At 49.0% G+C, this 13,271-nt stretch overlaps 1 protein-coding gene across 2 annotated transcripts in view; it reads left to right on the top strand.

Moving 5' to 3' along the window:
- Nucleotides 1–3,947: 3,947 nt before the first annotated feature.
- Nucleotides 3,948–13,271, top strand: part of JARID2 (jumonji and AT-rich interaction domain containing 2) — a 244,949-nt gene continuing 235,625 nt past the window's right edge. Inside the window, exon 1 of one of the 2 annotated variants that reach the window (XM_082639766.1) lies at nt 3,948–4,624. In XM_082639766.1, coding sequence (XP_082495892.1) covers nt 4,580–4,624 — 45 coding nt within the window. In that variant the 5' untranslated portion in view covers nt 3,948–4,579. Of the gene's footprint in view, nt 4,625–6,509; nt 6,965–13,271 lie in introns of those variants that run through there. The other variant, XM_082639765.1, reaches the window with a different exon arrangement.

Genomic DNA, 13,271 nt, shown 5'->3' with positions numbered 1-13,271 from the left:
ATTTTTGGCTGCGTTGGGTCTTCGTTGCTGCGCACAGGCTTTCTCTAGTTGCGGCAAGTGGGGGCTACTCTTGGTTGCAGTGTGAGGGCTTCTCAATGCAGTGGCTTCTCTTGTTGCGGAGCACAGGCTCTAGGCACTCAGGCCCAGTAGTTATGGCTTGTGGGCTCTAGAGCACGGGCTCAGTAGTTGCGGTGCATGGGCTTAGTTGCTCCAAGGCATATGTGGGATCTCTCGGGACCAGGGCTCAAATCCCTGTCCTCTGCATTAGCAGGCGGGTTCTTAACCATTGTGTCACCAGGGAAGCCCCCTTGTCATGTCTTATAGGAACTCAAACGGCGGACTAGAATGCTTGGTTAAATATGGTTGCCCATGCAGATTTGGACCCAGAATAGTAAGTGCCTGCTCTTGTGTCTGATGATTTGCCACCTCTTCCTCTTTCACTTCCATCATGTTCCCAGGCTTTCTACAGTGGATAATTGATCTAATTAAGGGCATAAAATGTAAGATTAAGGAATGATCTTTAGACTCTGCCCTATTAGTCACCATTCCCTCCAGCTAACCAGTTCCCAAGTCCTATTGACTTTTGACATTCTAAGTATTTCTCAACGTGTTCTCTGCTAGCTCTGCTATTTCCTCTGCTGCTGGATTCAGATCATAACCATTTCTCACCTCATTTATGCAATAACATTGCAACTGGTTTCCAGCTCTCCCTGCCTCTCTTTTCTTCAGTCCTCAAGTTCATCTCTCACAATCAGAATTACTTTTCAGAAACACAAGTTCGCTTTATACGGCTAGTGAAAATCCTTCTGAGCTTCTTGTTTCGCTTACAGGCAAAGTCCAAAGTGGAGCACAGAACCTTTCTGGTCCTGGCTCCTGCTCACCTCTCAGTTTCATTTTTGGTCGCTCCCAAACAAAACTGAGTCCCATCCATAAGTGTGGTTGTTTTTTTAGGTCTCATGTTTTTGTTTTTGTTTTTAATGCGGGAAAGTTGCTCAGCATTCTTCAAACTGCTGATCTCCTACTCATCTTTCAAAACTCCTTCATTCCTGGTCACCTCAGCTAAGCATTCCCTTTAGCACCTTTTCTGTAATGCAAATACAGTACTTTTTAGAGGTATCATAACTGGTCGTAGAGTCTGCCTTTTCTACTGAGCTGTGTGTTTCTTGACAAAGAACTTTCGGTCTCTCTCTCTCTGTGTCTTCAGGAAGGAGACCAGTACTGGCACACAGGTCCTGTAGGAGCACTGTACCTAGTGAGGTCTTCCCCCACCCTCTCATCCCCTACTTCACGACTTGGAAGAGGTCAAGAGACCTGCTGTGAGAGGTAAAAATCGTCAGGAGAGAGATAATTCACTTACAGAAAATGAAAAAGAGGAGGAAAAGGTAATCTATGGCTTTGCCAAGATGGCAGGGAAAGGAAGCTCATCAGGAGACAGTGACTTCCACAACAGGAAAGCCTTCCAACGGCTAAAAAGGCCAACCCATTTTCCTTTTCAGGGAAAGCGACGCTAATGTTATACACATCTTTTGGAAACGAGCGAACAGCCCTCAAGCCTCAATGAGAATGGTTTTTCAAATGTGGTGACCTGGAGACGGGCCCGCAGCAGAGTTCTCTGGGCCTGGGGACAGAGGTGCCCAGCCTCAAGGGCTAGCTGAGGGAACCTAGAAGAAACCCAGCTCTGTTCTTTAGTATTTTGCCTGGGGATGGGCAGATCTGACATTAAACTTCCTGAAAGCTAGTGAAAACCCTAAGAGTGTGGAGAAGTGGAGACCACCAGAATACAGGTCATAAGGATCAGAAAGTCCTCTGAAACCACCTCGTTGTAACCTAACCATCAAGTCACGTGGGTGGCCAATATGGAAACGTGGAGTCTGTTCTATGGGGTCCTTCAGCATAGGCGCCATGTGAAGGCTCAGAGGGTCGTTTATTTTTCTCATTGTGAAAGGGACATATGACGCGTTCTTTCAATTTAGAAGGCAGATTTTCTTTTTTTAAAAAAAGGAAAAGTAATACTTAAGAAGTATTTTAAAGCAGCACTTTATTTCATTTATCAAAAGCTTCTAATAACTTGCCTGGTTCTCGGCTGGGTCCACATTATTATATAATCCACCCCACAAGGTTTGATGGTCACTAATTTGCTGATGAGGAAGCTGACCAGCTCAGAGAGGCCGTCGGGTACCGTTTAGGAAGGGGCCCACGGGTGGTTTGAATCCAGGTTTCTTACCTCGTGCCTGACACCTTTCTAGACACCAGGTTCTCTCTTCAAAGACTAATGCAGGTAAAACCTAACAACTGTGATACTTTAGAGGTAAGGAGAAGCTGAGGAACGGGAAGGAGAATTGAAGGTGTGGGAATGAGTACGAGGGCGTATTTATTCCACTTTTTCATTTCTTAAAAGGGTTGCCCGAGAGGAGATGCTTTAGAACATCACTTCTGTAAAACCACGGTGAAAACGAGGAAATTAACAATGCAGAAAGGCTACGAGAGACTTGACAAAGTTGTTAAGAATGCGAAGGCCGAAGAGATAACACCAGGCCCTCCCTACTTCATTTATTGACGATTAAATAAGCACAACAGGGGGCAGAGGCAGGTAGAAAGCGGGCTCTCGCGTGGCTACCGCCGTTGACATTCCTGGCACTCGGCGTTCCAGATGCTTCCTTACGGTGTGCGTGTCTGTGTGGCTCGGGCTCCATATTCCACTCGTTTCCCCCTCAATGTTTTAGTCTCGCTCACAGGCGCCCCAGATGCAAAAGACGGCGGGAGCAGCCAAGATCGAGCGTGATCTCCTTAAAGACGGAGATCTTTTGTAGCAGGCGGCGGCCGGGGCTTCCCTTCTGGGGTCCCCCTACCCCGAACGCCGTCCTCGCCCGCCGGGCCGCGTGCCGCGCCGGGAGGTGGCCTTTCCGCGCGGGAGGCGCGTGCGGCCGCGGGCAGAAGTGACCTCGGGCTCCCCCGAGTCCGACCGCGGCACGCTTCGTGCGGCGACGCGAGGCGGTGTCCTGAGGTGACACCGGCTGCGCCGCCGAAGCAGCAGGCGCCGCCGATCAACTAGTTCGCACCGAGGATTCCTCTTGGTGCGTGGCCCAGTTTTCCTTAGGACTGGCTCCAACCCCTCGCCGACACCGCCCCCCGCGCCGCCACGCTCCGAGGCCTTCCCCTGGGACGCCGCGCGTCCCCCCCACGGCCGCTCGCGGGCCGGCGCGCGCGCGATTCCTCGATTCCACAGGCGGTTTGCGCCGCGGGTGGGGGCGGGGCGCGCGGGGAGGGGGGCCGGCCGCCGCGGGGGGGGAGGGGGGCCGCGGCCGGGGGCCAGGGGGCGGGCCGGCGTGGGGAGTTCCTTGCTCGCGGACCACACGCTCTGCGGGCCAATCCCGAGCCAGCCTCTCTCAGTGTCACACGCGGGACACGTCCAGGCGTTTGTTGGCAGGGCCGGCGAGGGGGAGGGGGCGGGGAGGAGGGAGGGGAGTTGAGTGACAGGCTTGCGGGGCAGGCTGGGAATCGTAGTTCCCAGCTCCCGTGGCCATAGCCATTTTGTAGTCGGGGGACTACAACTTCCAGAAGATCAAGGGGACCATTCTAAGGTGCCCCGGGAATAGGCGGCTCTCCCCGGGGCCGGCCGTCCTGGGGCACTGGCACCCAGCAGCCCGGCTGCAGGTAGACACGAGGCGTGGCGGGGGCTAGCGTGTGGCGGCTGTGGGGTGAGCGGCAGGCTGGGGAAAGGGGGTGAGGTGGAGCGACCGAGCGTGCCATGCATTGAGCTAGGGAGCCTCTCTCAATTCCACTCTGAGGCTCGGCGTGGGAGCGATGTCTGAGGGGTAGCCCGGGAAGGGTTCGTCGAGGCCTCTCGGGTGTCTCGTCGACGGGGCTGCGGGGGTCCTCTGGGCTCGGCCAGGGGCGGTCGGCACCGGAGGAGGCGGGCGCTTGGTGGCCCAGCTGTGGGAGTTTTCGGCTAGCGTCCGGCGGGGAATTATCCGAGGAGCCCTAACTTGTATAAAAGCAGAGTCCATTTAAAGTTGGGCTGGATAGCCTCTCTCTCATTGGTTAGGGGGCTTGGAAAAAAGAGACTCGGCGAGCCCTCGCTGTGGTGCTGCCGCCGCCGCCGCCGCCGCCGCTGGAGTTGACTCTTCTGCTCGCACTGCTGCTGCAGCACAAACGTGACTTCCAACATTTTTTATTTATCTTTCCTTTTTCTTTTCCAAGATGTAACTACGGATCAGACACTAAGGACCTTCACGTTTCGCTGATGTAGTTTTTGGAGGAAAAAGGGGGGGGAGTGAAGGGCGTCGGTTTTTTTTTGTGTGTGTGTGTGTTTCGGGGGAAATTTTCCATTATGAGTGTTTTACTAAAGTGAAATTTTTTTTTGTTTGCTTCGTCTTTGGCTTTTTTTTTTCCTTCCCAATTTCGGATTTATTTCAAGGCGAATCGGGCTTTGGGGGAAGAGGAAGAAAAGTCGGATTCCAAGATCAACCACCACCACCAACAACAATAAAAACCACCAGGATATTTTTTTGCAAATTTCTGACGGCTTTAAATTCATGAAGCAATTGTCCCCTTTTGCAATCAGCATTTGGATCTCAGAATGAGCAAGGAAAGACCCAAGAGGAATATCATTCAGAAGAAATACGTAAGTGCTCCTAACAACACATCCTTTGACTTGTAGTTTTAAGCAATGGCTGTGAATGTCAAGTTTATAGATAATTCTGCAGCTGAAGGGTTTTAAACACAGCGTCCGATAAGGCTGTTTCTTTCTTTTCTGAAAGAAGGCTTTTTCAGGCAAAGTCGTGTCTGCCTAGTTTGGACGAAAAAACAGATTGGTGTAGCGATACCTCCAGTGAATAAATTGACCTCGAATGACACAACCATAATCTAGTTTTAGATGAAAGGCAGGGGATTTTGGTGGAGCCTGGGTGGGGGTGTAGGGGCTGCGGTAATGTGACTAAACTGCATTCTCCGGCGGATTTGGCCCCTATTGCACTTTGCATGCAAATGAGCCTGTGTTATTATTATTAATGTTATTTGGGAAATCGTGTAACGCATGTGTGTTGGAAGCCCTTTAAGTTGCAATCGAGGGTCCGATTATGGCGATCTTGTTCCTTGCACTGGCACATCAAATTTAATGTATGTGGTCGTTTTGGCTTATTTGGTTCGCAACATAAACCAATTGGGAATCGCGTTACAGCGAATGCATTTGTTGGGATTGACTTTAATAATGGGACTGGTTTTGTTTAAAAATTCATGGTTTCCAGTTTTAGGGGGAAAAAGACATACAATATAGCTAATGTTTTTAAGAAGGCATGTGAATGCATATGTGACTACAAATAATTACTCCCAGTTAACTGGCCTTCTGAAATTGGGTGATTATTGAGAGATTTAACTGGTGTGGAATAGTTAAATTTGTTTTGTGCATAGTACAGCTACGTTTTGATTGGCATGGGTAGTGTTTTTGTTTTGTGTGTGGTGGCTTTTTTTTTTTTAAGTTTGGGGGGAGGGAGGGGAGAGGGGATCCGAGGATTAACCAAATATGCACTCGAGTGATCGGTGATTAGCTGCATGCTTTAAATCAAAGAACCCATTAAAAAAAAAAAAAGGCCAAATGAACACACATTAGGAATAATGCAGTGTTATAAGAAAGTTTTATTTAACTCGGGTCGACAAATTGGTCTTAATGTTTTCCCTTTTTGAGCAGTGTGATGTGTGTAATGGGAGATGACCTTCGGGGCACTGGTTTTGTAAAAAATAGATTTAATGGAAAAGCTGAATATCTCTTCTTGAGGGCTGATCCTAATCTAGACACGTAAACTTCAACTATGAAAGAAATGCAAGGTTAAATAATCAAGCCTAACTTAAAAAGCTGTTCCCTAAAGAATTTAAGAATTAAAATACATCCGCATTGCAGAGGGCTGGGGAGAATGCAAAGGACTAGTTTAAACTCGGGCAGTAGAAACTGCAGGGAGACAACCTTGCCTGCGAGCGTGGACGCCTTCCCGGGGCACATCCGATCCCGGTGCAGCCACAAAGCAAAAGGGGTAGAACTTGGACCAGAGCCACCCCCACCCCCGCCCCAGTCATCGCGAAGTTGGGGAGCGGCGTGGGGTGGGATGTTTTGTTGCCGGTGGTCAGCGGATTGTGTCGAGTCCTGGCGTCCGGCCGCCTGCCTGTGGCTGGCGGCGGCCGCGGGAGGCAGAGCACGAGTTAACGCTCGGGGAGCGGAGCCCGTGTTCCCGATGTGCTCTAGCCGGCTGCGAAGGGGAGGGCGCGCGGGGGTCGCGGCGGGCTGGACCGGGGCCCGGAATACGCGCGCGGCCTGTAGGGGGCGGGCTGCAGGCTCCGGGCTCCAGGCTCCGGGCTCCGGGCTGCGGGCTCCGGGCTCCGGGCTCCGGGCGGGCGGCGCTGGCCGGCGGGCTGGCGGATGGGTGGGTGGGGCGCGGGGGCGGTGCGGCCGGTCGGCCTGGGGAGGGGGCGGTGCGGCGCGCGGGGCGGGGGCGTGGCGGGGAGGGGGCGGGTGGCGCGCGGCTGCGGCGGGCGCCCCCCAGCGCGCGCACGGCGGAGCATGGCGGCGGCGGCACGGCCGGCTCCCCGCGGCCCTGCCCGCTGGCTCCAGTGCGGGCCAGAGAGCAACAGGTTAAGCCGGCGAGACGTCAGCGCGCCCCCTTCCCGCCCCCTGATTCCTCCCCCGCCTCGCGCCGGCCTCCCCTCCCTCCCTCCGCCCCCCGCGGCTCCGGGTTCCCGGACGCTCCGGCCGCGTTCTTTTGTCATTGTGACGTCACAAAGGGACGGGCCCGGGTGGAACCTTCTCCTCCTCCGTGACGTCAAAAGTCGGGCGGGAGGTTCCAGCGCGGCGGGGCTGCGGGGGAGGAGGGAGCAGCGCGGAGGCGGGGGTTGCCGCGTGGGAGGAGGAAGTGGAGGAGGAGGAGGATGCGACCGGCCTCGGCCTTCCGCAGCGAAACGCCGCGCTTCCCTCCAGGTGAGCGCGGGGAGCCTGTGGTCCCCCTGCGAGCGCCCCCGACCCAGCTGATTCTATTTAGGGGGTGGGGAGCAGGGCGGAGACGCTTTCTGTCTGCAGAAACGTTTTCGTTTCCTCTGTTTCCAGGTCCGCTGATGCTGTGGCATTACTGCGGTGGTGGTCGTGTTCTCTCGTCAACGCTTTTGAAAAGCAGGGAAACTTCATGCAGGGAAGCTTGGCTTTGTAGGAGAACCATGTTGTGGATTTGGCCACCTTGTCACTTTTAAGTCCTGTTGGGGGTGTCTCGGCAGGATGTGGCATCCGGGATGCCTTTCTGGGTGATGTTGCACAGCATCAACTGTTGCTCTTTGTGGATGCCTTGAAACACCAGAGTGGCACTTCTTCGCTGTGCCAGCTCTAGGCCTATTGAGTATTTTAGGGGGTGGGGCAGACGGGGGAAGACTGTCATTGATGCGCGTGCTTGAAAGAGCACTGGACTGCAAGTCTAAGGTGTTCTGGGCTTAGTTCTTGAGAACTGGAGAACAAGAGGCTGGAAATCTGGGTCTGTTTACTCTTCTGTAAAATGGAAAAAGTAATATGTGCCTTTGCCACTTCACTTCATATGAGATCACGTGCTTGAGATAATGTCCGTGGAAGATGTAAAACAGTATGTATGTTCTTTCAATGTAAGGTGGAATTATTACTTGAGCTCGTGGAAGGCAGCACATTTCCTGCAAGTAGTCTCAAAAGCCTTAGATGCCTGCCGCGTTCCCGTTTAGTTTATTGCTTTAGCAAAGCAGAGTTTGGGGGTGGGATTGTAGATGGCAGGCTTTGGGAGAAATGATTGTTATATTTCATATTAAATGACGTCCTTGAGAAACTCATAAATTGCACTGTAATCCTGTCTTAATTGCTGGGTACGATTCCCGCTACAGTACCTTAAATAACTAAAAACATTTGCCTTTCAAAGCCCTAATTCACTTGGAGAATAAAAACAGTTGCCTGTTTTGCTCTATGCGTATTTTATGCCATTTCCATCACTCCACTGGTTGGTTATTCCTAGGCAGAATAACAGATGATACCCAGGTTGCAAAAGCATTTGATCTTTGATGCTTTATAGCAGGTATGAGTTTGAAATAAAAATCTCTGCCCCATGAAGATATGATTCATAGTTAGCATGAAAACAGATTACCAGTTTGATTCCTAGGACAGCTCAAGCAGAATTTGTAACACTAGGCTGTAAATTTTAAGTACCTAATTTTCTGAGTTAAAAGTGCAGTATGATTGAAAAAACTGGGAAAAGTTTGTGTTACCAGATTCAAAAGTGGGATTTACTATAATTACATAAAATTGTAAAGAAAAAAATAGAACGATACCAAAATGTAGTGGTAGGATTTATGAGCTTCTGCCCCCCGTGGTGCCCCCTTTCCCCCCCATTTTACACCCAGTTGAATTATCTTACAGTTCTGGGGGAAAAATGTACACATTATTTAATTGCTACACTTTTCCTTTTTAAAAAATATTTATTGATTAACAAATATTTATCGAGTATATATGGTGTACTGCTGTAAAAGTTAATGGTGTTTTTTTAAAAAAATTTATTTTGGTTTTGGCTGCATTGGGTCTTTGTTGCTGTGCGCAGGCTTTTCTCTTGTTGCAGTGAGCGGGGCCTACTCTTCGTTGTGGTGCGCGGGCTTCTCATTGCAGTGGCTTCTCTTGTTGCGGAGCACGGGCTCTAGGCACGCAGGCTCAGTAGTTGTGGCGTATGGGCTTAAGTTGCTCCGTGGCATGTGGCATCTTCCTGGACCAGGGCTCGAACCCGTGTCCCCTGCATTGGCAGGCCAACTCCTAACCACTGCGCCACCAGAGAAGCCCAGCTTTTCCTTTTTTGAGCTGTTCACGTGGCTTGCTTTCTGTCTGTCTCTAGTAGTGGAGAAAACTTTTCTCTTTGTTACATAGTCTCGCGCAGAGACAATTTAGCAACTGTCACTGTCTGGAGAGATTATAGAAGGAATATTGTCAACTTAAGAGTCCAAAGTGTGTCACTGAAATTAAAAAAAAATTATGTTTAAAAATAATCCAGTTTGAGTTATTATTACTTCGGTTATTATTACTTTACTGTAGACCTGACTTGGGTGTCCCCCATAGCCATTGGCTCAAATAGCCAGTTAGAATTATTTGGTACTTAGATGGTTTAATGGCTGTTTCCTCGGTCATAGGAGGTTAGACCAGTTCCTGTTGCTGGGCTGCGGGCTATTGACTCTCTTACAAACGTCTTGGAAATAACTCCAGTGCTAATACATATCCTGTTCCAAAGGTTATTTAAACTTTCCTCCTTCAGAAAGGGAAAATCTTTTGGAGTATGTAACCGATGTTTCTTAGATTCAAAATAGGACCCTTTTCTTCCTTTCAAAGACGACGTGGGAAAGTCATATTAAGTCCAGTACATTAAAACACTCGGTAAAGGCTAAGCTGGACTTTTTTTAAAATTTAATGATAGTTTCATTTAACCTTAGTATAATAAAAATATTATCTTAACATGTAATCAGTACAAAAGTTGCTAAGATCTTTTGCCTTCTTTTTTTATCTTGTGTCTTTGAAATGTGGTGTATTTTTTTAACCCTTACAGGGCAACTCAGTTTGGACTAGTCATTTCAAAAGTTCAAGAGCTACGTATGACTAATAGCTATCCTACTGAACAGTGCAGATCTATGTAACCAGAGGTGTATGTAATGTAGCATGGTGTCTGCATTGGTGAAAAACCTCAAGTTCTATAAAATTGCACGCTAAAAATTACAGGGCTAGTGGAAAAATAAGGATGAAACATGTCACTCAAAACATATAACTTCGGTGAAGTGAACGGTAATGAGTCAGTAATGTGGATCTGGAAAAATGACATGAAATGATCAGGCAGGCAGCTCAGACTCCAGAGTGAAGAGTGGTTACGCTGACAGTCTTTTATGTAGAATAGAGCTGATACTGCCAGGGTAGTATGGATGGAAGTATGCTGTTAGCCGTAGGCATTGTTTTTTTTGTTTTATGGGGTTTTTTGGGGTAGATGCACACTTTTGTAGTTCTGAGTTTTTTAAAAATCGTGACTGGATGCTGAAAAGCTGGTCTCTTTTTAGGGTTTGCCCTTGATCATGATGGTCTGAGGACCTGACTCCTGACATTTTCATCCAGATGGTTAAAAGTTTTGCAGCCTAAGAAGTTTAGTTATTGGAATTCTGCTTGCATTGTTTTGGTGCTCCTGTTACTGGTCCAGGTCTCAGTCTCCCCTAGGATTTTAATAACAGTGCTCCTACTAATCGCCTTCCACCTACCCAGCCTCCCTGGTTCTCCTGGCTGCAGAACATCCTGCCTGTGATATCTCAGCACAAAGCTCCTGGCCAGTGGGCAGGCCTGGGAAGTGTGTGCTCCTGTCCCCTTTGGCTCCTTCCCATATAGACGACTTGCCAAGTGTCAGTTGTTTATTTCCAAATCTGGTTATTCCAGTTAGACTTATGATTGCAATTTCGGTTAAATATTATGTAAACCTTTGAACGAATGTGAAAAGAGAGTTGGTTTCTATGAAAGCTTGAAGCTGAATGTTTGAGAACCCTTGATAAAAGTGAAGTACTAAAAAAAATGAGATGGTTACATTAGATGTGGGCCCGCCATTTTCCCCATTTAAAAAGCTTGGGGGGCTTCCCTGGTGGCGCAGTGGTTGAGAGTCCGCCTGCCGATGCAGGGGTCACGGGTGCGTGCCCCGGTCCGGGAAGATCCCACATGCCACGGAGCGGCTGGGCCCGTGAGCCATGGCCGCTGAGCCTGCACGTCCGGAGCCTGTGCTCTGCAACGGGAGAGGCCACAACAGTGAGAGGCCCGCGTAGTGCAAAAAAAAAAAAAAAAAAAAAAAAAGCTTGGGGAAAATCTGTAAGGATTCTGCACACGTTGCTTTACAAGTGGTTCCCTTTTAAGAACCAAGCTTCACTTACGGCCAAACTTCCTTCCCAACAAACAAAAAAGCATAACATGGAGCCCCAAGAATTCTCAAAAGTATCTGTAACAGCACATTTATGTGTTCATTATGTTACATGTACTATGTGTATATGTATATAATCTACGTATCTGTATAAGTAGATATATATATATATATTTTTAAAGATTTCCTGCTTAATAAACTTTATATTAGCTAACCAACGTATGGTCCCTATCAGCTCTGATAAGAGTGCTTCCTTTGTATTTAGCCTTAATCCTCAAATATTAAACTAGACTAGCTTATCTAGTTCACGCCAGGTAGCATAGATAAAATGTGGGTCAGAGTGGCCCTGCTGAGGTAATTTGTATTACCTTTAGAGTTTGTGTCATTCTCAGGATGGCGGAGGCAGCAAGATGAGGGGTTTTACACCTCATTTATATGGAGTGCAGAAGCTTGTATCTTGCAATCCAGCAACTTTAATTATTTTGTCTTACTTAGGAGATACTGCTAAAGATCTGTTCCATTTCAAATCCTCAAGCCTACCTGTTAATGGAAACAAGACACATTTGAATCAGTTTCTACTCAGTTCTCTTGTTTCTTTCCATCTCCCAGGTACCTCTTCTCCTCATTCCTCTGACTGCCGTCCCCTCCACAAGCCTTGCTTCATTTTCCCGGCCCCAGACTTCGTGTTTCTGGTCCCTTTTGTCTGTCCATAAAGCCTTTTCCACACTGGCCTCCTCGTCGCAGACCCCTTTCATTCCAGGAGGTGGGAACTCTGATGACTTTGGTCTACTTTTTTTGTAGACAATTTGAGTGAGATTTTTGTTATCCTTTTAGGGTTTAATCTTTCTTGAGTTCAGACAACCCTATAGCCTTCTGGCAGCCTCACACTTTTCAATCAAGGATTTTCATTCATTTCTGACTCGGAATAAAATTGTTAAAAGTAGAGCTGAACCTAGCAGGAAGTGGCAGCCCTTGCCGGATACCCTTTTGCTCCCGGTTGAATGATCCTGACTGCTTCCGGGACTTCCTGTCTTGTCACCTCTTGCAGGTGGCTTTTGTCTCTTTTGTTCTCTTTGTCAGGATGTGTGGGGTGGGAGAGGGCCCACATTTTGCAGAGGTAGGTCCTATCCTGAGGGCCAAGTCTCGGGCACATCTGAGTGGGCAGCTGGACCACAGCCCTGGGCCCTGCGTCTCTGTTGGGCTTTCTTTCTACTTCCACCAGTCTGTCTTGCCACAGATTTTACTGCTCTTGTGAGGAGGCCTCCCGTGCCTCGTGGGACTTCTCTTTGCCATTTGAAGAAATGTGCCAGAGGAGCTTGGATTGTAGGAAACGCTCTAGCATCGTGAGGAGAAGGTGTCAGTTCTGAAATAGGTGCCCACAGTTATTGTTTCCCTAGTGAGTTCACAGGAGAGGAAGAGGCTGTGGAGTCCATTTTACAGAAGGGAAAACTGAGGCCGGTAGGCCCTGGCCAGAGAGTGAAAGGCTGTATCTCCTCCCCACTTTTTAGTCCAGATGAACTTGAGGTAAAAGGAGTGATCGGAGTAGCCCCGAAAAGGGGAAAATGCCATAATGGGGGCTCTTGGCAGCTTTTGGAGAGGTTTTTTGGCTTGAGAAAGTTGGGGGGAAGTTAAGGCAGTTTGTCAGCCTCCAGGAGCAGGAGTGGATCTGTTTCAAGTGCATGTTTGTTGTTTTTTTAAACACCAGTTGGTGGAGCTACCCCCTTATCCCCCGCTGGCTGTCTTCTTGAATCCTCAGTGGAAGAAGAGCTGAGATCCCAGTTGTCCTGGGACCTGGCTGGTTTGTGCTCTGTATTTTAAAGGTGCCCCCACCCCACGCTCTTTGGTGTATCTAAGGGCTGGCCTGGGCTGCGTTTGCTCTCCAGGCTTCCGAATTCATTTGATTTCGCAGGGGCTGTTGCAGATCAGCCTCGATGCTTTTTCTGGCACCTTTATCATTGCCCCTGACTTTTGCTGCGTAGGGTACATGGGGCGCTGGGGGAAATCATTTGCCCTCAAATCCTCACCAGGGTCTGGGCCGGGCAGTAAACAAAGGCTGCCTAGATATGTTAATGAGGCATCGTGAGTAATGGGTACATTATACATAATTACTCGCATATTCATAGGGTGTATGAGGGCCTTAGAAAGGGGAACCCTACTGGCAGAAGTTCTTGAGAGCTGTTTTGGAGAGCTGGTGTGGCCTAGAAGGCCTAAATTGGATCTTAAGTTCTAATTTTGTTCAGTCTGTCAAGCTCCACCACCCATGAAGAGAAAGGCAGTGAGCATTGAAATACTGGCAGCAGTGTTTGGTTACCTTGAGTCCTAGAAGGTCATAAAATTCATAGCCACACATTTTGCCCCTCCGTA

The sequence above is a fragment of the Mesoplodon mirus genome (assembly GCF_964341445.2).
Source record: "Mesoplodon mirus genome assembly, chromosome: 12".
NCBI lineage: Eukaryota > Metazoa > Chordata > Mammalia > Artiodactyla > Ziphiidae > Mesoplodon > Mesoplodon mirus.
Note: the sequence above shows the minus strand (reverse complement) of the source record. Positions and strands in the feature narration are given on the sequence as shown.